Source organism: Staurois parvus, unplaced genomic scaffold, assembly GCF_062004578.1.
Source record: "Staurois parvus isolate SC_StPar_1 unplaced genomic scaffold, SC_StPar_1.0 ptg000720l, whole genome shotgun sequence".
NCBI lineage: Eukaryota > Metazoa > Chordata > Amphibia > Anura > Ranidae > Staurois > Staurois parvus.
This window is the reverse complement of record NW_028318516.1, coordinates 2739420-2761605: the sequence shown is the minus strand read 5'-3', so window position 1 is coordinate 2761605 and position 22186 is coordinate 2739420. Positions and strand designations below refer to the sequence as shown.

The following is a 22186-nucleotide window of genomic DNA, read 5'->3' as shown; positions in this document are numbered from 1 at the left end:
GGCTGTCATTGGAGGGAAGAGAATAGGCTCCTTCCTGACAGCTCTCTACTCCACCAGCACCATCCTCCTGCTACCCAATCCAATCTCTTCTCTTACTGCAGAGAGTGACAGTGACATCACTCCTGTCAGTCAGCAGGCTGCCACAGATTGGAGCCTTGCAGCCGGAGTTCTGCCAGTTGTCCTGATTAGGCAGCAACTCCGGCCAAAAGTCATCAAGTTCCCCTTCCTGGACCTCATGATGAGCCGACATTGACCTCACAGCACTGCCTCAGAGCAAACTAGTCATAGGAAGGATCGTATTTATCATTCCTTGTCTGCAGATCTAATACTCATCAAAACCAGTTCAGAGACCAAACAAACCCAACAGAGAAAAGGGGATTTCTGATTTGACAGGTCAAGAGGGTCCTGGGACCTCCAAAATGTAGCAAATACTAAACAGTCCAGACTACTGTCTTCGCATGGGGAAGTAGTTCTCCAATGTCCAGCAACCCTCCTATTCCCCCCTCACATCCACATCCTATTATTGTGTGACCAATACCATCCAAATCATTCTTACTTTCATTTCCCAAAGTTATCCGTCTACAAGGAGACCTGTATAGATCACATGATGGCACCAATGAGGATGGAGGAGGACCGGAGTCACATGACTGAGAAGATACTAAACCTCACCCTGGAGATCATCTACCTGCTGACCGGAGAGGTGAGGAGGATTCTGGGAGGTCACATGACAACACTCTTATCTCTATTAATAAAACACAGACCTGACCAGAGAGGTGAGGAGGATTCTGGGAGGTCACATGACATCACTCTCATCTCTATTAATAAAACACAGACCTGACCGGAGAAGTGAGGATTCTGGGAGGTCACATGACATCACTCTTATCTCTATTAATAAAACACAGACCTGACCGGAGAGGTGAGGAGGATTCTGGGAGGACACATGACATCACTCTCATCTCTATTAATAAAACACAGACCTGACCGGAGAGGTGAGGGGGATTCTGGGAGGTCACATGACATCACTCTCCTCTCTATTAATAAAACACAGACCTGACCGGAGAGGTGAGGAGGATTCTGGGAGATCACATTACATCACTCGTACCTCTTAATAAAACACCAACCTGACCGGAGAAGTGGGGAGGATTCTGGGAGGTCACATGACATCACTCTCATCTCCATTAATAAAACACAGACTTGACCAGAGAGGTGAGGGGGATTCTGGGAGGTCACATGACTACGCATATCTCTATTAATAAAACACAGACCTGACCGGAGAGGTGAGGAGGATTCTGGGAGCTCACATGACATCACTCTGATCTCTATTAATAAAACACAGACCTGACCGGAGAGGTGAGGAGGATTCTGGGAGGTCACATGACATCACTCTGATCTCTATTAATAAAACACAGACCTGACCGGAGAGGTGAGGAGGATTCTGGGAGGTCACATGACATCACTCTGATCTCTATTAATAAAACACAGACCTGACCGGAGAGGTGAGGAGGATTCTGGGAGGTCACATTACATCACTACTACCTCTGTTAATAAAACACAGACCTGACCGGAGAGGTGAGGAGGATTCTGGTATTTTAACATGATATTCCTATTGGTTCCTCAATACAGAGATTTCCTCTTCTGAAGTCAGGTGATCATATGACCATCACAGTGCCTCCATGTGACTCCCTAAACCCTGAGAGACACAACATGCAGAAGATTCTAGAAGTCACCAAGAAGATGATGGAGCTGCTGACAGGAGAGGTGAGCGGTGCCGGGAATTCTGGGACATTCTCCAGTAACAGACAAGGGATGTGTCTGGATGGTGACTGTATCATTGTGTGTGTCAGGTTCCTATAAGGTGTCAGGGTGTCACTGTCTATTTCTCCATGGAGGAGTGGGAGTATTTAGAAGGACACAAGGATCTCTACAAGGACGTCATGATGGACAATCAGCCGCCCCTCACATCACCGGGTAAGAGGAGACTTTATTGTAAAGGAGAGAGCAGTACGGAGGATCCACCTAGATCCCCCATCATCTGATAAACACATAGAAACAATGGATTCAGTCAGTGTGTGTGTTTCCTACAGATGGATCCAGTCATGGGAACCCACCAGAGAGATGTCCCCGTCCTCTGTATTCCCGGGATTCCACACAGGAAGGTCACACCATCCCTCACCATCATCAGGTAGATGAGGAACAATCACTGATAGTATCATTAGGATCTGTACATTATCTGCATTGTTACCATTGATGTCATTTTTATTATATATTCAGAGTGGAAACCTGAGAGATCCTAAAGTTGAGGAAAAAGAAGAAATAGAAGAGGAGGAGGATGAGGATGGGGTGATGGAGGAGTCAGAGATTCCAGAAAAACACAAAGATCTGTACCAGGACACCATGGTGGAGTCATCCAGCTACAAAAATCTACCAGAGAGATGTCCCTGTCCTCTGTATTCCCGGGATTCCTCACAGGAGGGTCACACCATCCCTCACCATTACAAGGTTTGTGTCAGGTCCAGACTGGCCATAGGGCACACTGGGTATTTGCCTTGTGGACAGGGGCTTCCGGACAGGGCCAGAACTCTGGGAACTCTGCTGCATTTCCTTAATACCCTGTGATGTCTGGGGAGGGAGTGAGGCAGACAGCTCTGGAGCCCTGAAGCCATGGGGGACTGAGCCAGGGGGCAATGTAACCTTGCTGCTCTGATGCCATTGTTAGTGGCCCCAGGAGGCTGAACTGTGGCTGCCCAGTGGCTGCAGGGCTCTGAGCTGAGAGAGCCTCTCTCTTACAGCCCTGAGCCATCAATGACATTCCACCCCTTTTCCCGCATGGACAGTTGAGAGAGAGAGCTGGTTCTGTTCCTCCTCCCTTTCCTCCTGTGTCATCCTCACCTACACCCCCCAGCAGTGTTGTGCCTCAGAGATGGAGATATGTGGGTGGAAAGTTTTCTTTTTCTACATTCTGCGGAGGATTACACTGGACTGCTCAGTCTAAAATGCCTGGGACAATTTTTTTTGCCCAGTCTGGGCCTGGCTGGTGGGATGGAGCATCTATAAGATGGACTTGTAGAGACAATGTGTGGATTTTGTGTGTGATGTCACAATAATAAAGCTCATATTTTACAGATGATATTTTCTCTCATTTCCTTGATTTAGAGTGGAGATCCAATCGATATAGAATTTGAGGTGAAAGCAGAAGAAGAAGAAGAGCCGTATGTGAGGGATGATCAGCAGTCTATGGAGGAGGATGGAATAACGGGGACATTTATAGAGGAGGACACTCCTACAGAGATCAGCACAGGTGGGTCATGAACACTAAATCCATTCCTCCACCCATACTGCTCACTGATTGGTCCAGAGTAGGGCGGGGACTGGGTGATATCAGCCTGTAATCCCCTGGTCACTTTCCTGAGCTGTGTTCCCCGTCCTGTATTCCTGGATTTCTCTCGGATAATCTTCCTTCTCTGTGCTGCAGACACAATTTATGTATCTAGACTGGATTTATGGGGATTCTGGGGTTCAGCTGGCAGCAAAATGATGATTCATGAGCATTTCTAGACCTAGACACCTGGGGTATGTGCTTTGGATTCTCTTCCCCATGTCCGGGTCTAGTAAGATCCCTGACAGAACAATTCTCCCAGGGAGGGAGGGTAGAGATAATGGGCTGAGAACTCTGTTGCTTATCCAAAAGCTAGGAAGGGGAAAACCCCGGTAGTAGTGCTTTCCATCGATGCTGAAAAGGCATTCGATAGAGTAGATTGGGGCTTTATGATGGATACCCTGGAAACTCTAGGAATGGGAGTAAGAATGAGAGAGTGGATAGGAAAGTTGTATAGAGAGCCCTCAGCGGTTGTCATGGTTAATGGAGAGAGGTCGGAACCTATTGGGATGTCAAATGGAACTACACAGGGATGTCCACTGTCCCCATTGTTGTATGTATTGGCATTGGAACCTTTATTGGCAACTATTAGGAAGAATATAAATATAAAAGGTGTGCAGATAGGGGAAGTCGAACATAAAGTAGCTGCCTTTGCGGATGACCTGTTGTTTTATGTGGCAAATCCTAGAATAACACTCCCAAATCTAATGAAGAGCTTAAAGGATTATGGGGAGCTATCAAACTTGAAAATCAATCCAACAAAAACTGAGATCTTAAATGTAAACCTTCCAAACAGTGAAAAAGAAAAAATACAAAAAGAATTCCCTTTTATATGGAAAAATAGAGAGATAAAGTATTTGGGGGGTTAAACTTTCTGCTTCATATACGAACCTGTATAAATTAAACTATATCCCACTCTTAAATGAGATCAAGGAGGAACTAAGGAGATTGGGAGGAGGCAATCCGTCTTGGATAGGCCGTATAAACCTGATAAAAATGATAATTGTACCAAAAATCCTCTATAAATTCCAGATGATTCCAGTCAAAATCCCGGAGGTCTTTTTTAAAGTAATAAAAAGGATGTTAACAAAATACATATGGAAAAATAAAAAACCTAGAATATCATATGACTTGTTAAGTAGAAAAAAGGAGAAGGGAGGTTTGGGAGTGCCAGATATTAAGAGGTATTATAGAGCAGCAGTCCTAGCGAGAATGTATGATTGGACACATAACCAAGAGGGGAAAAGGTGGGTTCAGATTGAGAATGAACTAAGTGGAGTTACCTTGAGTAGAGTTATATGGGCACCAGCACAATATAGAGGGTTAAAAGATACCACAAGTGTTTTTACATTAAATGTTTTAAAGGTTTGGGATAAATTGCACAAACTTATGAAATGGGATTTTAATTCACAATTAATATCACTGAGGAACACGGATTATTTCCCTCCAGGTAAGGAGGAGAGCACAGGAAAATGGTTTAAAAAAGAAGATATCCAATTGAGAGATATTATGGAAGGACAGGAATTGAGAACACTTAAGGATTTGAAAAAAGATAAAAGGGAACTCTTCATTAAAATAGATGAGTGGAGATATCACCAATTAAAACACTTTGTCAGAAACCTTCCAAAACGATGAGATTGAGAAAGGATTGGAATCTGTTTGAGAGGTTGTTGGAAACACGAGGTGACGGGAGGCGGGGCACGGCAAAAGTTTATAAGACTCTCACTGAGTTAGACACTTACACAAACCCAATGTATATAGTAAAATGGGAAAGAGATTTGGGAATAGAGATAGATGAAGATAAACAAAGGAAAATATATAGATTAATACACGAGAATATAAGTATGAGAGAGGTGGAGGTAAATTATGTGTTTAACGAGATGGCACATTACACCGAAGGTTGAGTATAAGATATGTGGGGAAAATACAGTAGAGTGCTGGAGGGGATGTGGAAAGATAGGCACGTCATATCATATATGGTGGGAGTGCCCGAAGATCCAAGGTTTCTGGGAGATAATTGTCCAACTAATTGAGAATATCTCTGGGATAAAGATAGGACTGGACCCAGAAGTGTCTACTACATAGTACAGAGCTATCAGTAAATAAATACAAGGACTCGGGTATCTGGTGCTACCTGAATGCGGCAAAGGGTCTGATACCTAAGTTCTGGCATAGACCAGAGGTGCCCAAGATAGAGGATTGGGTGGAGAGAACGAATCAGATATGTAGGATGGAGAAATTGTATTATATGCAAGAAGACAGGATGGGGTTATTCTCTAAGAAGTGGAGAAAATGGGAAGAATTTATGGTGAAATATATGAAGTAGTAGTGTGAGAAAGATGGAAGGATTTATATATTCTATATCCTCGTTGGGAAAAGAGGTAATAGAACAATGCAGAGTGGGTGGGTTTATATGGGGAGAGGGAGGTTTTATTTAGGGAGGAGGAGAAATTAGATAGAGGGGGGAGGTAAATGGGAATAAAGATAGTAAGAAATGTTATTAATGATATGGAAATGGTTTTTGTATGAGAATAATGATGAAATATGTATTATATATGGAAAATAAATAAAAATTTAAATTAAAAAAAAAAAAAAGAACAATTCTCCCAGGGTTCCTTGCTCTGTGGTCTGCTGGCTGTGCCGGGTGGAGGGATATGTCTGTAGTGTCTCAGACCCAAGTCACTGAGTGCAGTCTCAGGAGATGGGAGGCAGCGGTGTGGGATCTCTGCAACTTGTCTACAGTAAACATTTCATCTTCCCCTGATTCCTGAATACAATATTATGAGTTCTGACCCTTTATTATATGATTTTATTATACATTATGTAGTCCTCACTCTTACATTATCTCACTTGTAAATGGCGCCATTTTGAAATTTGGAAATATCTGACCACACCAATGCTTGCCAGGGCAGAGGAAACATCCAGGGTCTAATAGACCCCAGATCTCTCCATAAAGAGTACCTGTCACTGTCTATTGCTGTCACAAAGGATGTTTACATTCCTAGTGTCAGCAATAAAGTGATTCAAAATTAAAGAAATAGGTTAAAAATTAGGAAACAAAATGTAAAGTGCCCGTCCCACCGTTCTTGTGTGCAAAGGCAAAGCCAGCCATCAGTCCTGCATTGGTACGTATACAGAGATTGTCCCACACTTGAGGTATTGCCGCAATCATCAGAGGCAGAGAAATAATTCCAGCACCAGACCTCCTCTGTAACTCCAAACTGGTAACCTGGAAAGGCTTTTAAAGCGGCGTCTTTGATATGTTTTATGCTTCTAAGTAATTTCACAGCAAAAAATACTGATTTTTACTTCAAAAAAGGCCTGGCCTTCAAATGGACAATCATGACCCTTACACTTTATACTCTGTGTTATACATTACATCCTCCTGACCCCTGCATTATATACTCCATGTTGTACATTACATCCTCCTGACCCCTGCACTATATACTCTATGTTGTACATTACATACTCCTGACCCCTGCACTATATACTCTATATTGTACATTACATTCTCTTGACCCCTGCACTATATACTCCATGTTGTACATTCCATAGTCCTGACTTCTGCTCTCCCCCTCCCCCCACTGATATATATACACATAATATGGATTCTCTTTTGTTCCCCCCATTTCCTCCCAGCTGGACATTTTATATCGGATGATGTGATTGGAGCACAGACTTTTACATGGTGATAATAATGTGATAACATCCTCCAACTTTGGACCCTTAAACAGAAAGTGATAATGAGGGAGGAGTCAATACCCCAATGATGGTGGTCTTCAGGATCAGTCCAGTCTTCATCTTGGTTGTTCTCCCCCCATCCTCACTCTCTGACCTCTGGTGGGGCTCAGCCCCGCTGTTCTTCATGACTAAATCATGGACTAAATAAGGAAGTGCAGTACTTCTTGTGTTGGGAAGATGGCGATGAGTGATAGAGGGGGTGGGGACCCTCGTCCTATAATCCCCTCATCACTGTCCCTCCTATAAAAGACAGTTCTGGTTGTTTCCTCACTCCCTGACTAAGGTCCATGAATAAAGAAATAACCTGGTAGGAGATCAGAGGAGCCATTTCCTAGTTCCCTTGAGGGTGGAATTGTAAGCTCCTCAGAGACCAAGCTGCCTGATGTGGGCGGAGTCCTGGTTTGGGGGAACCAATCAGCTCCTGTCTAGTAATCCTCTTTGTCTTTGTATTTTAGTCCATGGCCGGGAGATGAGGAAAACCTCCGAGGATTGTCTCACTTTGTCTCCAGACTGGAAAGTAGAAGATGAGGACATCACACAGTATAGTCCAGGAGAAAACCCGGCTCCCTCCAATGTCCATCCGGCACCACCCAGTGTAGATGGACCATCGGATTCCTCGTATCCTGAGGAACCTCAGACTGTGCGGGACCGGGCCGGCCTTCCAACAGGGAAGAGGTTCTCCTGTACTGAGTGCGGGAAATGTTTCCGTTATAAATCCAATCTTAATAGGCATAAAAGTTGTCACACAGGTGAGAAGCCGTATTCCTGTGCTGAGTGCGGGAAATGTTTTGTATTAAAATCACATCTTGTCACACATCAAAGGCTGCACACAGGAGAAAAAATATATTCCTGTCATGAGTGCGGGAAATGTTTTTCACAGAAGCCCAATCTTTACACACATCAGAGATCTCACACGGGGGAAAAGCCATATTCCTGTCCTGAGTGTGGGAAATGTTTTTCACAAAAATCCAGTCTTTACAGACATCAGAGATCTCACACGGGGGAGAAGCCGTATTCCTGTCCTCAGTGCTGGAAATGCTTTTCATGCAAGTCCATTCTTTCCAGACATCAGAGATCTCACACGGGTGAAAAGCCATTTTCCTGTCCTGAGTGTCGGAAATGTTTTACACAGAAGTCTAATCTTTATGTACATCAGAGATCTCACACAGGGGAGAAGCCGTATTCCTGTCCTGAGTGTGGGAAATGTTTTTCAGACAAGTCTAGTCTTTACAAACATCAGAGATCTCACATGGGGGATAAGCCGTATCCCTGTCCTGAGTGCGGGAAATGTTTTTTAGTGAAGTCTCATCTTTACAGCCATCAGAAATTTCACACGGGGGAGAAGCCATATTCCTGTCCTGAGTGCGGGAAATGTTTTTCAGAGAAGTGCAGTCTTTCCAAACATCAGAGATCTCACATGGGGGAGAAGCCACTTTCCTGTTCTCAGTGTGGGAAATGTTTTTCACAGAAGTCTGTTCTGTACACACATCAGAGATCTCACATGGGGGAAAAGCTGTATTCCTGTCCTGTGTGCAGTAAATGTTTCATATATAAATCAGCACTTGTTACACATCAGAGATCTCACACAGGGGAGACGCCGTATTCCTATCCTGAGTTTGGGAAATGTTTTTCAAGGAGCTTCAATCTTTCCAGGCATAAGAAATCTCACATGGAGGAGAAGCCACTTTCCTGTCCCGAGTGAGGGAAATGTTCCTCACTGAAGTCCTGTCTTCCTGTACATCAGGGGTCCCACACAACCCTGGAGGTGTATTAGTGCCTTGAGTGCGGGAAATGTCTTCTAGATGAATGTTGCTGGACATCCCAGCTCTCATGTGGGGAAGAAGCACACCCTGATATACACCTCAGATATACTCCATGGCTGATCTTCATCATGGAAGAAACAGTTCATAAGGAGATCAGAGGCCCCCAAAGACATGGATGAAGTGTGGGACCGGGTTGGCCATTGATGGCAGGAGAAGAATAACAATGGAGTCCTGCCCTGTGATTGGCTGAGTCTATAAATTGTTGAATGAATGAGCCATCATTCACCCAGACGTGACCAGTTTGGTCCATACTTAAAGGAGAAGTTCCCCTTTTCGGGCAGAATTTCCCTCCCATAATACACAGAAGCGTTCTCTGATGCCGTCTCTGGCCCGGCCGTCCCGATGGGCTTTCCTCTCCCCTCATCCACAGGACCATCACTTGTCTGTCAGTTTATTGGATCGTTGGAACGGATTTTCAGATTGCATCATTTCCTGTCCATGATATCTCACCATTCACTTCCTGTAGGCCACTTCCCAGAAGCCTTCACTTCCTTGTTGCATCACAGAAGGGGGTGTGACAGGGCGTGTTCACTGCTCGGGACCACACCTCCCTCATTATAATACCTTCCTATACAATCTGATTGGACAATCTCCTCTAGATCTCCCCCCAGCTATGTAGTACAAGGGCAGACAAAGTCCAGGGTATGGAATGTGTGACAATTTATATTGGGAACTTGTGAGGCCTGGGGGCTGCAAATGCATTAAGATGTACCGAGGGTTCCGGGGAGAGCGCAGATTAGGAACGTTTGTAACCGTTTTTGGATCACCCAAAAGAGGACAGAGAGGCAAGTGAGGGGATATGAAGTTGCTGGAATATTTATCAGAGCCCCCAGTGAAGAGTGTGTGACCCATCAAGAGGCTGATAGATGTAGGTCTGGATTTAGGAGGAAGCCATGGGAGTGAATGGTGAGAAGTTTGAGAACAGAGCAATGCTTCTAAGTCAGCCCATAAGGAGCCATGTATTGTGGTGTAAAGGGGGGTTAGTGGGGTAATCTGGGCACCAAGAAATATTTAGTAACATTTGGAACACCCAAACCTCCTTGTTCCTTATGTATATACATAGCGTGTCTTGGGATTCGTGGCCCTTTGTCTGCTCAGTTGAATCACAAGACCTGATTTTAAAAAAGATTTCAGAGTATTGGAGGAGATGGGGATCGGTGGGGGTGGGGATGGGGATGTACAGAACAAGTAAAGGAGTTTTGGTAAAAAGGCCAATTTTCCATCAGTGATCCTCCCTATCCAGGAGAGGTGAAGATGAGTCCAGGACAGAAGTAGGACTCTCAAGTATTTGAAAGTGGGGATGTAGTTGTACGAGCGAGGGAGATGAATGCCCAAATAATCCAGGTAGGAGGTGGGCCAAGGAAACTATCATTCTGTTTTACAGAGGAAAGGGAAATGTATGGAGTACAGAGAACAGGACTGGCAGGGAGGTGTTGGGTTGGACCAAAGTAAGTAAAAGATCATCAGCAAACAATCTGACTTTACCCAGTTCAGGACCGACCACCACACTTATACTGCGGCAGGGCCGTCCCTCTGTCCCAGATCACATACAGTACATGTACACGTGTGAGCCCACCGCCCTGACTGTGCTGTCATTCAGTACAACACAAGCCGATTATCAGGTCCAGGTCAATGATTTCTGGCCTGTACCTATTGATCACCTGGACCTGCTGATCACCTGCACCTGCACATCACCTGTACAGAATCAGAGATCATTCTGTGTCCATATTTATAAACACAGGAACTGGAAAGGTACACTAGTGAAGAGGAGCACAAATAATACAAAGTATTCCCACAAGCGGCTAAAAAAGGTGATCAATAATCAATAAACCAACTTAACAGTGAATTCAACTAAAACAACGCTGCCCACACCTAAACATACTCATATAAATGTGCAAAAATGTCAATAAATAGAAATACAGCTTTCCTTAACCGCTTTAAGTCCGCCCTATAATAGAAATACTGCCACAGGGCGGACTCCCTGCACAAAATCATGTGTATATGTATATATATGTATGTGATTCGCGCTCCCGCAGTTACCAGGGGGGCACATGTGCACACACCAACCTGCCATTGCCGTTATTCAGTTCCTGACCGATCAATCATCATGTTCAGGCCAGTGATGTTCAGCCTGGATCTGGTGATCGATCCCAGCTCTATCAGAGATCTTCCTGTAGATGTGTTTCCATTACACAGGTACAGGAAATTATGAAATCTCTCTCTGAGCGCATTCCATCCCAGAGAGAAAAGAAAGCAGATCCATGTGAGTAAAAGCACTACACACACACAGTAATATCACATTTAGGACATGTGTGTTGCCTTCACAGGCTAATGGAATTATAGTTACTTATATGGACATGTAGTGTACCACGGCCATTTAGTGGCAAACATGAATGGCAGTTCTCCTCTGGATATGTAAATTCTCAGACAGGAAATGACTTTTGGTTTAGGAAGTTCTTCAGCCATTTTAGATTGCCATTCACTGGGGATGCAGTGTGCTTGCTTCTCTCCCAAGGGGCTGGAGACATCATCACCTGTAAGTGCCTTTCTGCTGTGTTATCTGTCATTTATGTTACACTAGTTATTCTATGTACACTGATATGCTGTCATTGTATTGTGTTTCAGTTTCACCTATAAAATAAAGTTGGATTCTTTGGTAGACAACACAAGCAGTGGGCTTCTGTTTGCTGGAGATTCTGACGAGGGTTTAGCTGTCCGTTTAGAGCCACACATAGTCAGTGTTTTGAGAACGGAACAGTGAAAAGGTGAAGCGCAACAAGCCTGGAGATAGGAGTCACTGCACAGACAGAATGAGTCTAAGATCAGGAAGACAGTATAAGGCTGAAGATCAGCCACCCGGGACACATCAAGGCAGGGAGAGCATGCCAAGTGTCCAGCAAGATGATGCACGCTCACACTCGTCTAGATCCAGTCAGATTTCATCAGCAAGTGCCCTTTTAGCCAGAGCTCGCGCCAAAGCAGAGGCAACTTGTGTTCAGCTAGAATTCGCTGAGAAAGAGGCCACCATTATGAAGGAAATTGCTGAGAAAGAAGCCGCCGCTGCAGCAGCAGAGGCCGCCATTATAAAGGAAAGGGCTGAGAAAGAAGCCGCTGCTGCAGCAGCAGAGGCTGCCATTATAAAGGAAAGGGCTGAGAAAGAAGCTGCAGCAGCAGAGGCCGCCATTATAAAGGGCTGAGAAAGAAGCCGCCGCTGCAGCAGCAGAGGCCGCCATTATAAAGGGCTGAGAAAGAAGCCGCCGCTGCAGCAGCAGAGGCCGCCATTATAAAGGGCTGAGAAAGAAGCCGCCGCTGCAGCAGCAGAGGCCGCCATTATAAAGGGCTGAGAAAGAAGCCGCCGCTGCAGCAGCAGAGGCTGCCATTATAAAGGAAAGGGCTGAGTAAGAAGCCGCCGCTGCAGCAGCAGAGGCTGCCATTATAAAGGAAAGGGCTGAGAAAGAAGCCGCCGCTGCAGCAGCAGAGGCTGCCATTATAAAGGAAAGGGCTGAGAAAGAAGCCGCCGCTGCAGCAGCAGAGGCTGCCATTATGAAGGAAAGACCAGAGAAAGAAAAAGAAAAATCAGAACAAGAAGCAAAGTTGCATATTCTTCAGCGTCAGTGTGCAGCCGCCGCCGCAGCTTATGCCGAAATGGAACGGTCTGGAAGTGGGTCTATCCACAAAGGCCCATATGTGCCTGAGAAACCCCTCTCCTCAGTAGAACGCACAAGGGAGTATGTCCAAGAACATTCAAGCAGCAAGGCAACAAAACAGTTCCCCAATCCAGAATCAGCTGAATCTAAACCAAGACCAGCAGAACCCCTGAGTGTACGAAAACAAACCGATGAGGCCAGCAGTACCAGAGCGATTAAAAATGAATCCTTAGTACAGCAATCCAAACACCAGAGTACACAAGATGTCACTAAATATCTTATCCGTAAAGAAATGGTTAATTCGGGCTTTCTCAAGTTTGATGACTGCCCTGAGAATTACTGGGCATGGAAGTCTTCTTTTCTGTATGCAGTCAAAGACTTAGGCTTATCAGCAGCCGAGATGCTGGACCTGATGATAAAATGGCTTGGGACGGAGTCAGCAGAACATGCAAGAAGGATGTGCAGGGTACATATATTTAACCCTCCAGCAGGACTTGATATGGCCTGGCAAAGGCTAGAGGAAAGATATGGATCACCAGAGGCAATTGAAGGTGCTCTAATGAAAAGACTTGAGTCTTTTCCCAAGCTAAACAGCAAAGACAACTTGAAACTGCAAGAGCTGGGTGATATTCTTTGGGAAGTCCAGTGTGCCAAAGAAGAAGGCTATCTAAGAGGACTTGCACATTTAGATACCGCCAGTTGTACTAAGCCAATAGTGGAGAAACTACCTCACAACCTGCAAGAAAAATGGGTGAGTGTTGGAGCCAAATACAAAGAAGAACATGATGTCCCCTTCCCCCCTTTCTTTGTGTTTTCTAGATTTGTACAGCAGCAAGCAAGGATCCGGTGTGATCCCAGCTTTTCCTTCATCACCAGCAGTCAACTGCCAAAGGCAGAAAAGCCACTTCTATCCTACAATAGGACTTCAGTGATCGCCCACAAGACAGCGGTTCCCTCTGAGGACCCAGGCTGTCCATGCAGCTACAAGGTAAACGCCTTTGAAGGTCCTGACAGACTTTGCCCACTTCATAAAAAGCCCCATCCTCTGAGCAAGTGCAAAGGGTTCAAAAGTAAACCCATCAAGGAAAGGATAGCCTTTCTTAGACAAAACAGCATCTGCTTCAAGTGTTGTGGATCCACTAAGCATCTAGCAAAAGACTGCAAAATACAAGCGGATTGCTCAGAATGTGGCAGTAACAGACACATCACAGCATTACACCCTGATACATTGCATCAACCACTAGAGGTCGCTGAAGAGCGGAAAGATGAGGGCAGGGAGCAAAAGGATAATTCAGCTACCCCAGTAATGTCCAAATGCACTGAAATCTGTGGCGACAGTACAAGTCCACGCTCATGTGCCAAGATCTGCCTAGCAACAGTGTACCCCACAGGGAAAAAGGAGAAGGCAGTTAAGATGTATGTAGTTCTGGATGAACAGAGTAACAGGTCACTGGCAAGGTCAGACTTTTTTGATGCCTTCAACATTACATCAAGTGCTATCCCATACACCCTAAAGACATGTGCAGGAATGATAGAAACTTCAGGAAGAAGAGCTACTGACTTTACTATTGAGTCTCTTGACAAGAGAGTCCGTCTCTCACTTCCCATTTTGATAGAGTGTGATATGATAAAACAGAGATCCCTTCACCAGAAGTAGCCCGTCATCATCCTCATATCAATTCAATATCTCACCTTATTCCATCTATCCAGACAGATGCCTCTATTCTTCTACTTCTTGGGAGAGACATTCTACAAGTACATAAGGTACGCCAACAAATTAATGGGCCCTTTAATGCCCCCTATGCCCAAAGACTTGACCTAGGGTGGGTCATAGTAGGAGAAGTTTGTCTAGGAGCAGTACATCAGCCTGACAGTGTCAATACGTCAAAGACATCTGTGCTACTGAATGGACGCACATCCCTTCTAAGTCCATGCCAAAACAGCTTTGTTGTGAAAGAAACCCTTAACATCCCAAAACCATACTGTGACTTTCCTTCTAGTTACAATAGAGACATTAGTAGTGGCATGGAGTCTGACACTTTAGGGAACTCAGTATTCCAGAGAACAAAAGATGACGACAAACAAGCAATGTCTATAGATGATTGAGCTTTTCTCCATATCATGGATAAAGAGACTTTCCAAGATGAAAACAACAATTGGGTAGCTCCCTTACCCTTTCGCACACCACGGTGTTACTTACCCAGTAACAGAGAGCAGGCCATGAAGCGCCTGAACACACTATGTAAAACCTTACAAAGAAAGCCTGAAGTGAAAAAAGACTTTACAGAATTCATCAAAAGGATGCTTGATAATAATCATGCTGAAGTAGCACCGTCACTGGATGAAGGTAAAGAACACTGGTATCTGCCAATGTTTGGCGTTTACCATCCACACAAGCCAGACCAAATAAGAGTTGTGTTCGATTCCAGTGCTCAACATGGAGGTGTTTCATTGAATGATGTACTACTGAGTGGCCCAGATCTAAATAACACACTTCTGGGTGTCCTCTTACGCTTCAGGAAAGAGCCTATTGCTTTCACAGGTGATGTGCAACAGATGTTTTATTGTTTCCTAGTGAGAGAGGACCATCGTGACTACCTGCGTTTCCTGTGGTACAAGGATAATGACATAGCTAAAGAGGTGACAGAGTACAGAATGAGAGTACATGTTTTTGGTAACAGCCCGTCTCCTGCTGTTGCCATATACTGCATGCGCAAAGCTGCCCACAAAGGTGCAGAATGTTATGGTCAAGATGCCAAACACTTTGTGATGAGACATTTCTATGTAGACGATGGACTTGCTTCAGCTAGCACACCTGAAGGAGCAGTCGACATTCTCAACAAAGCAAAACAGATGCTGGCGGAGTCTAATCTACGACTACATAAGATTGCCTCTAACAGCAAACAAGTCATGGAAGCTTTCACCGCAGAAGATAGAGCTAAAGATCTCAAAGACCTGTGCCTGGGAACAGACACCCTTCCTTTACGGAAGAGTTTAGGCCTAAGCTGGGATCTACATAAAGACTGCTTTGTGTTTCAGGTTTCTTTAGCAGAAAAGCCATTCACAAGAAGAGGGATCCTATCCACTGTGAACAGTCTTTATGATCCTCTCGGGTTTGTAGCACCAGTCACCATAAAAGGTAAGGCCTTAGTTCGTGAACTGTCAAGTGGAGAAAGTGAGTGGGATGCCTTACTTCCACAAGAGAGACTCCATGAGTGGGTCCAATGGACAGAGTCTTTGTCAGGAACCGCCTGGCAGTGTCTCTAGCAGCCCACAGCACGGATTTCCTCAGGGCGCGGGGTCTAAGTCCCAGCCTGCTATTCACCAGGGCCCCTGATGGTGGGGATGGACTTGGTGCAGACTGGAACCAGGTCGTGACCCCCGAGTGCGTCCGGCTGTGGTAGAGAGCACGGCAGGGGACTGCGGGAATGGAGTCTGATGGGAAGAGGCAGGCAGACTTACTAGTAGTGATCCATGTGGGATGGATGGATGGATCATCTGGGTGACTGAAGGCGTAGTCAGGCGGACCAGGTCAGCAATGTGCGGGCAGAGAGGTACCAGAGGAGCAGGCAGAGAATGGTCGAGGTCACAAGCCGGGTTCAGTAACTAGCGGACAGCGCGGTACAAAGGGTCAGGCAGAAGGATGGTCAGGCAAGCCAGGGGTTAAGCAGGATACAATCAAGGTCAGGTACAATGCAGAGGTCGGCAACGGAGTAACACAGGATCAGGTACAGGAACACAGGAACAAAGACCAAACGGCAATTTGACATACCTCTATCCCCGTTTAAATAGCCCGCCCTGCGCTGTCATTGGTGCCAGGTGCGCGTCCGTGATCACGAGTGCGCATGCGCGGCCATCGCGATCGCCCAGGTCCCGCTGCCCGCTGATTGGACTGCATTGGTGTCCTGCGCATGCGCTGCCCGGCGTATCGCGGCAGGGACACTGATCCCTGACATTGCCCCCCCCCATGGGCAGCCGCCGGATGCCCAACTGTCTTCTCCTGTGAGGGTGATTACGAAAAAACTCCTGGATCAGTCTAGGGGCATGAACGTTCTGGGCAGGTTCCCATGAATTTTCCTCCGGGCTGTAGCCTTTCCATTTAATAAGGAATTGGGTCTGGCCTCTCCTTTTCCTGCAATCTAGAACTGTTTCCACCTCAAATTCCTCCTCCCCATCAATGTTTATGGCCTCCGGAGGTCTAGATCTCCGATTCGGGAATGGATCCGGTGCTACGGTTTTCAACAAGGACACATGAAACACTTAGTGTATTCTGAAGGATTCGGGGAGTATGAGTTCATATGCCACCTCGTTGATTTTCCGTCTCACCTTAAATGGACCCATGAATTTTGGTCCCAATTTTCTTGATGGGCAAGACATTTTTAAATTTGTTGTGGCCAGCCAGACCTGGTCCCCCGGATGCAGAACAAGGTCGCCCCTCCTTCTTTTATCGAAGGCCCTCTTACTATCTTCCTGAGCCTTTGTGATCGCCTCCTGAAGCACCTTGTTATTTATTGAAAAGAATTGTAACAGATCTTGTGTAGCCGGTACTGGATTCTCAGGAATTGTGTCAGGTAGAAACGTAGGGTGGAATCCATAGTTGGCGAAGAACGGGGATTGCTGAGTAGCAGAGTGACTCGCATTGTTATAAGCGAATTCGGCCTGTGGTAAGAGAGTCAGCCAATCATCCTGGAGGAATGAAGTGTAGCATCGGAGATACTGCTCCAGGGTCTGGTTGGTACGTTCCATCTGCCCGTTGGTCTGCGGGTGGTATGCTGATGATAATGACAGTTTGATTCCCAGGGATTCGCACAGTGCTCTCCAGAATTTAGAGGTAAACTGAACTCCTCTGTCTGAGACGATGTCTTTCGGGATCCCATGAAGTCTTACTATTTCCTTTATAAAGACTTGTGCTGTCTCGGCAGCTGACGGTGTACCTTTCAGGGGCAGAAAATGGGCCATTTTGGACAGGCGGTCCACCACCACAAAAATGGCGGCATGGTCTTGGGATGGTGGGAGCTCCACAATAAAATCGATGGAGATCATCTCCCATGGTCTCTTAGGTATGGGTAAAGGTCGCAGCAGACCCCAGGCCTTGCTTCTGGAAGGCTTGTTTCTCTGGCGTTCCTCGGGTGATAATGAAGGACGGGTTAACCCTACTTGCATGGGTTTGGGTGCGTCCACTGTCTCTGGGTAGTGGTCTTCAGTAGGCAAGGTGGTCTGCACTGGCACACGGGGCGATACCCATGTAGGCCTCTGACTCTGACCAGATCTTTCCATTCTGCGTTCCCGCAACCGCCGATCAATTTCAATGGCCAGGGTGATGAGGTCTTCCAATGTGGCTGGTAGGCCTACCCTGGCTAGTTCATCCTTCAGAGGCTCAGATAAACCAATGCGGAACTGGTGGCGCAGGGCCGCGTCGTTCCACTGCGTGTCTCCCATCCAGCGCCTGAACTCTGCCGCATACTCCTCAGCCGCTCTGCGACCCTGTCTGAGTGTTTGTAGGGCCGATTCAGCCGAGGCTGTTCGCTGTGGGTCATCGTAGAGGAGTGCCATTGATTCAAAGAAGGCTGAAACTGACACTAGCTGTGGTTGATGGGTCTCCAGTAACCGGTGAGCCCAGGCCTGGGGTTCGTCCTGTAGCAACGAGATGACAAACCCCACCTTCACAGATTCTGTGGAGAATGTCCGCGGCTGCAGTTTGAAGTAAAGTTGGCAGGCATTGCGGAAGGCCCTGAACTTGGTGCGGTTCCCATTGAACCGTTCCGGTGTGGGTACCCGGGGTTCCGGTACAGGCATAGAGGCCGCGGCTCCAGCAGGAGTCTCCGGAAGACTCTCGACCGACGAGAAAGGACCCAAATCTTGGGGTGCAGGAGCGGACGTTGTCAATGTCTGGATCCGTCCCTCCAAGTGCGTATACCCCTCCTGTAGCGTCCTTACTGCCTGGGTTAGTGCCGCCAGGTGCTGGCACATGTCCTCCAATGGGGATGGTCCTCTTCCAGACTCCGACATCTGGCCATTTGGTACTGTCAGGAACCGCCTGGCAGTGTCTCTAGCAGCCCACAGCACGGATTTCCTCAGGGCGCGGGGTCTAAGTCCCAGCCTGCTATTCACCAGGGCCCCTGATGGTGGGGATGGACTTGGTGCAGACTGGAACCAGGTCGCGACCCCAGAGTGCATCCGGCTGTGGTAGAGAGCACCGGCAGGGGACTGCGGGAATGGAGTCTGATGGGAAGAGGCAGGCAGACTTACTAGTAGTGATCCGTGTGGGATGGATGGATGGATCGTCTGGGTGACTGAAGGCGTAGTCAGGCGGACCAGGTCAGCAACGTGCGGGCAGCGAGGTACCAGAGGAGCAGGCAGAGAATGGTCGAGGTCACAAGCCGGGTTCAGTAACTAGCAGACAGCGCGGTACAAAGGGTCAGGCAGAAGGATGGTCAGGCAAGCCAGGGGTTAAGCAGGATACAATCAAGGTCAGGTACAATGCAGAGGTCGGCAACGGAGTAACACAGGATCAGGTACAGGAACACAGGAACAAAGACCAAACGGCAATTTGACATACCTCTATCCCCGTTTAAATAGCCCGCCCTGCGCTGTCATTGGTGCCAGGCGCGCGTCCGTGATCGCGAGTGCGCATGCGCGGCCATCGCGATTGCCCAGGTCCCGCTGCCTGCTGATTGGACTGCATTGGTGTCCTGCGCATGCGCCGCCCGGCGTATCGTGGCAGGGACACCGATCCCTGACAGTCTTTACAAGCTTTACAATGTCTTCAAATATCCAGATGTTATGTTCCTGTTTCATTGTCACAGGCCTGCAAGAGAGAACTGTACATCTTTTCAGATGCCTCCGTTATAGCGATAGGTGCAGTCACTTACTTGAAGGTTAGCGATGCAGGAAATGTCTGTCATGTTGGATTCGTAATGGGAAAATCCAAACTGAGCCCTAGGCCGGCACATACCATTCCACGCCTAGAGTTATGTGCAGCTGTACTAGCGGTTGAACTGTAAGAGCTAGTGAGAGACGAGATAGACCTGAGCCTAGATGCTGTGAAATTCTTTACAGACAGTAAAACAGTTTTAGGCTATATCTGCAACACCTCAAAGAGATTCTTCTTGTATGTCTCCAATCTGGTGAATAGGATCAGACAAACAACCTGTCCAGAGCAGTGGTTCTACGTACCCTCAGAACAAAATCCTGCAGATTATGCTACCAGACCTACACAGATAGCTTGCCTTCAGAACTCTATATGGTTCTCCGGTCCACCTTTTCTGTATCAGACAGCTGTAGATAATCCTGATGACAACAATGTTTATCCTTTAGTGGATCCTGAAGCTGATCCTGAAATTAGGTGAGAAGTAGTAAACTTCAGTACTAAAGCCTTTGACACCAGACTACGGCTGTATTGTTTCGAACGATTTTCCAACTGGAAGAGACTAAGCAGGGTTATAGCAAAATTAATTCATGTTGCCAAAAGCTTCCAGAAGAAAACCAATGATGATCAACCCGGAAGCTGGGGAGTTTTCCATGAAAGAGTCAGTTTAGAAGAACTTTCACAGGCCAAAACCGTTATAATTTCTTCTGTACAACACGCATGTTTCAGACAAGAATATGACTGTATTGAACAACAAAGGACACTTCCAAAACAGAGCCGTCTTACAAAACTGAGTCCCTTTGTAGATCAAGATGGACTGTTGAGAGTAGGTGGCCGTTTATCTTTTGCCACGCTGTCAGATGAGGAGAAGCATTCTGTCATCATTCCTCATGATCACCACATTGCTACATTGATCGTAAGATATTATCACAACCAGATAGTTCACCAAGGGCGCCACATAACAGAAGGTGCAATCAGAGCTGTAGGTTTCTGGATTCTTGGTGGAAAACGTCTAGTGTCTGCAATCATTCACAAATGTGTCGTGTGCCGTAAGCTCAGAGGGAGATTGGAAAGCCAAAAGATGGCAGAGTTGCCAAAAGATGGAGTCAATCCTGAACCTCCCTTCACTAGTGTGGGTGTTGATGTGTTTGGCCCCTGGGCAGTTGTAACACGACGAACTAGAGGAGGCAGTGCTGACAGCAAACGCTGGGCTGTTCTTTTCACATGTCTTTCTACAAGAGCAGTGCATATAGAATTGGTTGAGTCCATGTCGGCATCCAGTTTCATTAACGCTCTAAGAAGATTATTTTCTGTTCGTGGTCCAGCTAAGTTGATTCGCTCTGATAGAGGTACTAACTTTGTAGGAGCATGCAAAGAGCTGCATATATGCTCAAATGATGCAGAACTTCTAAACTATCTTCAAGACAAAGGATGCACATGGATCTTTAACACTCCACACTCATCTCACATGGGAGGTGCTTGGGAGAGATTAATAGCTACACGCTAGGCGCATTTTAGATGCAATGTTACTCCAAGCTAAACCTACTTGTTTGACTCATGAGACTTTGAGTACTTTCATGGCAGAAGTTATGGCTATCATTAATGCAAGACCTTTGGTACCACTATCTACAGATCCTGATAATCCTACAGTTCTTACGCCTGCCATGCTCTTGACCCAAAAGGTAGACTCTTTATCTGCCCCTTATGGGGACTTTAGTACAACAGAACTTCATGTAAAGCAATGGAAACAAGTCCAATGCCTGGCTGATACGTTTTGGAAGAGATGGAGGAGAGAATATCTGTGTACCTTACAAAGTCGCAAGAAATGGACTGAGACCAGTTCCAACGTCAAAGATGGAAATGTTGTTTTATTGAAAGATTGTCAAGAAAGCAGAAACAACTGGCCTGTGGGAATTGTCACAAATACATTGCCAAGTAAAGATGGTAATGTCAGAAAGGTTGAAGTCAAAGTGACAAAACAAGGGACTGCTAAAGTGTATACTAGACCAGTTTCAGATGTCATTGTTCTCCTTTGAATAGCATTTCTGTTGTGTAGTTGGCACAATACATAGCAGAGAGCTCCTCACTGATAGCGTTCAGGCGAGACATTCGCCATTGAGTTAAATTCCATCCTGTGGATTACAATTGGGGTTGGAGATAGTTTGGCCTTGGGCGGCTACTCCAATCCGAAGATGGGTTTATGGACTAAACTATTTCTTCATGTGGGCCATAAGCTTGAAGTACCATAGCCAAAAGACCCTGATATGTTGTGGACTCATGTTTTATGTTACCAATCTAGGCCAGAATGTATTTTCTTATGTGTTTTCCCTGTACAGTAGATATGCATGGGCAGTGATATAATATATTATATCAGGCAGGGAGTGTGTTGCCTTCACAGGCTAATGGAATTATAGTTACTTATATGAACATGTAGTGTACCACGGCCATCTAGTGGCAAACATGTATGGCAGGTCTCCACTGCATATGTAAGCTCTCAGACAGGAAATGACTCTTGGTTTGGGAAGCTCTTCAGCCATTTTAGACTTCTATTCACTGTGGATGCAGTGTGCTTGCTTCTCTCCCAAGGGGCTTGAGACATCATCACCTGTAAGTGCCTTTCTTCTGTGTTATCTGTCATTTATGCTACACTAGTTATTCTATGTATACTGATATGCTGTTATTGTATTGTGTTTCAGTTTCACCTATAAAATAAAGTTGGATTCTTTGGTAG

At 46.2% G+C, this 22186-nt stretch overlaps 2 protein-coding genes across 2 annotated transcripts in view; one reads left to right on the top strand and one right to left on the bottom strand.

Moving 5' to 3' along the window:
- Window positions 1-11406, bottom strand: part of LOC149445495 (uncharacterized) — a 97347-nt gene extending 85941 nt beyond the window's left edge. The window contains exon 1 of the mRNA XM_089653761.1: window positions 11309-11406. Coding sequence (XP_089509887.1) covers window positions 11309-11406 — 98 coding nt within the window. The remainder of the gene's footprint in view (window positions 1-11308) is intronic.
- Window positions 1-22186, top strand: part of LOC149445494 (uncharacterized) — a 125055-nt gene that overhangs the window by 3483 nt on the left and 99386 nt on the right. The window contains exons 2-8 of the mRNA XM_089653760.1: window positions 7639-8802; window positions 12359-13338; window positions 14721-15762; window positions 17510-17733; window positions 19394-19465; window positions 19862-19932; window positions 20185-20371. Of these exons, the coding sequence (XP_089509886.1) occupies window positions 7639-8802; window positions 12359-13338; window positions 14721-15762; window positions 17510-17733; window positions 19394-19465; window positions 19862-19932; window positions 20185-20371 (3740 nt within the window). The remainder of the gene's footprint in view (window positions 1-7638; window positions 8803-12358; window positions 13339-14720; window positions 15763-17509; window positions 17734-19393; window positions 19466-19861; window positions 19933-20184; window positions 20372-22186) is intronic.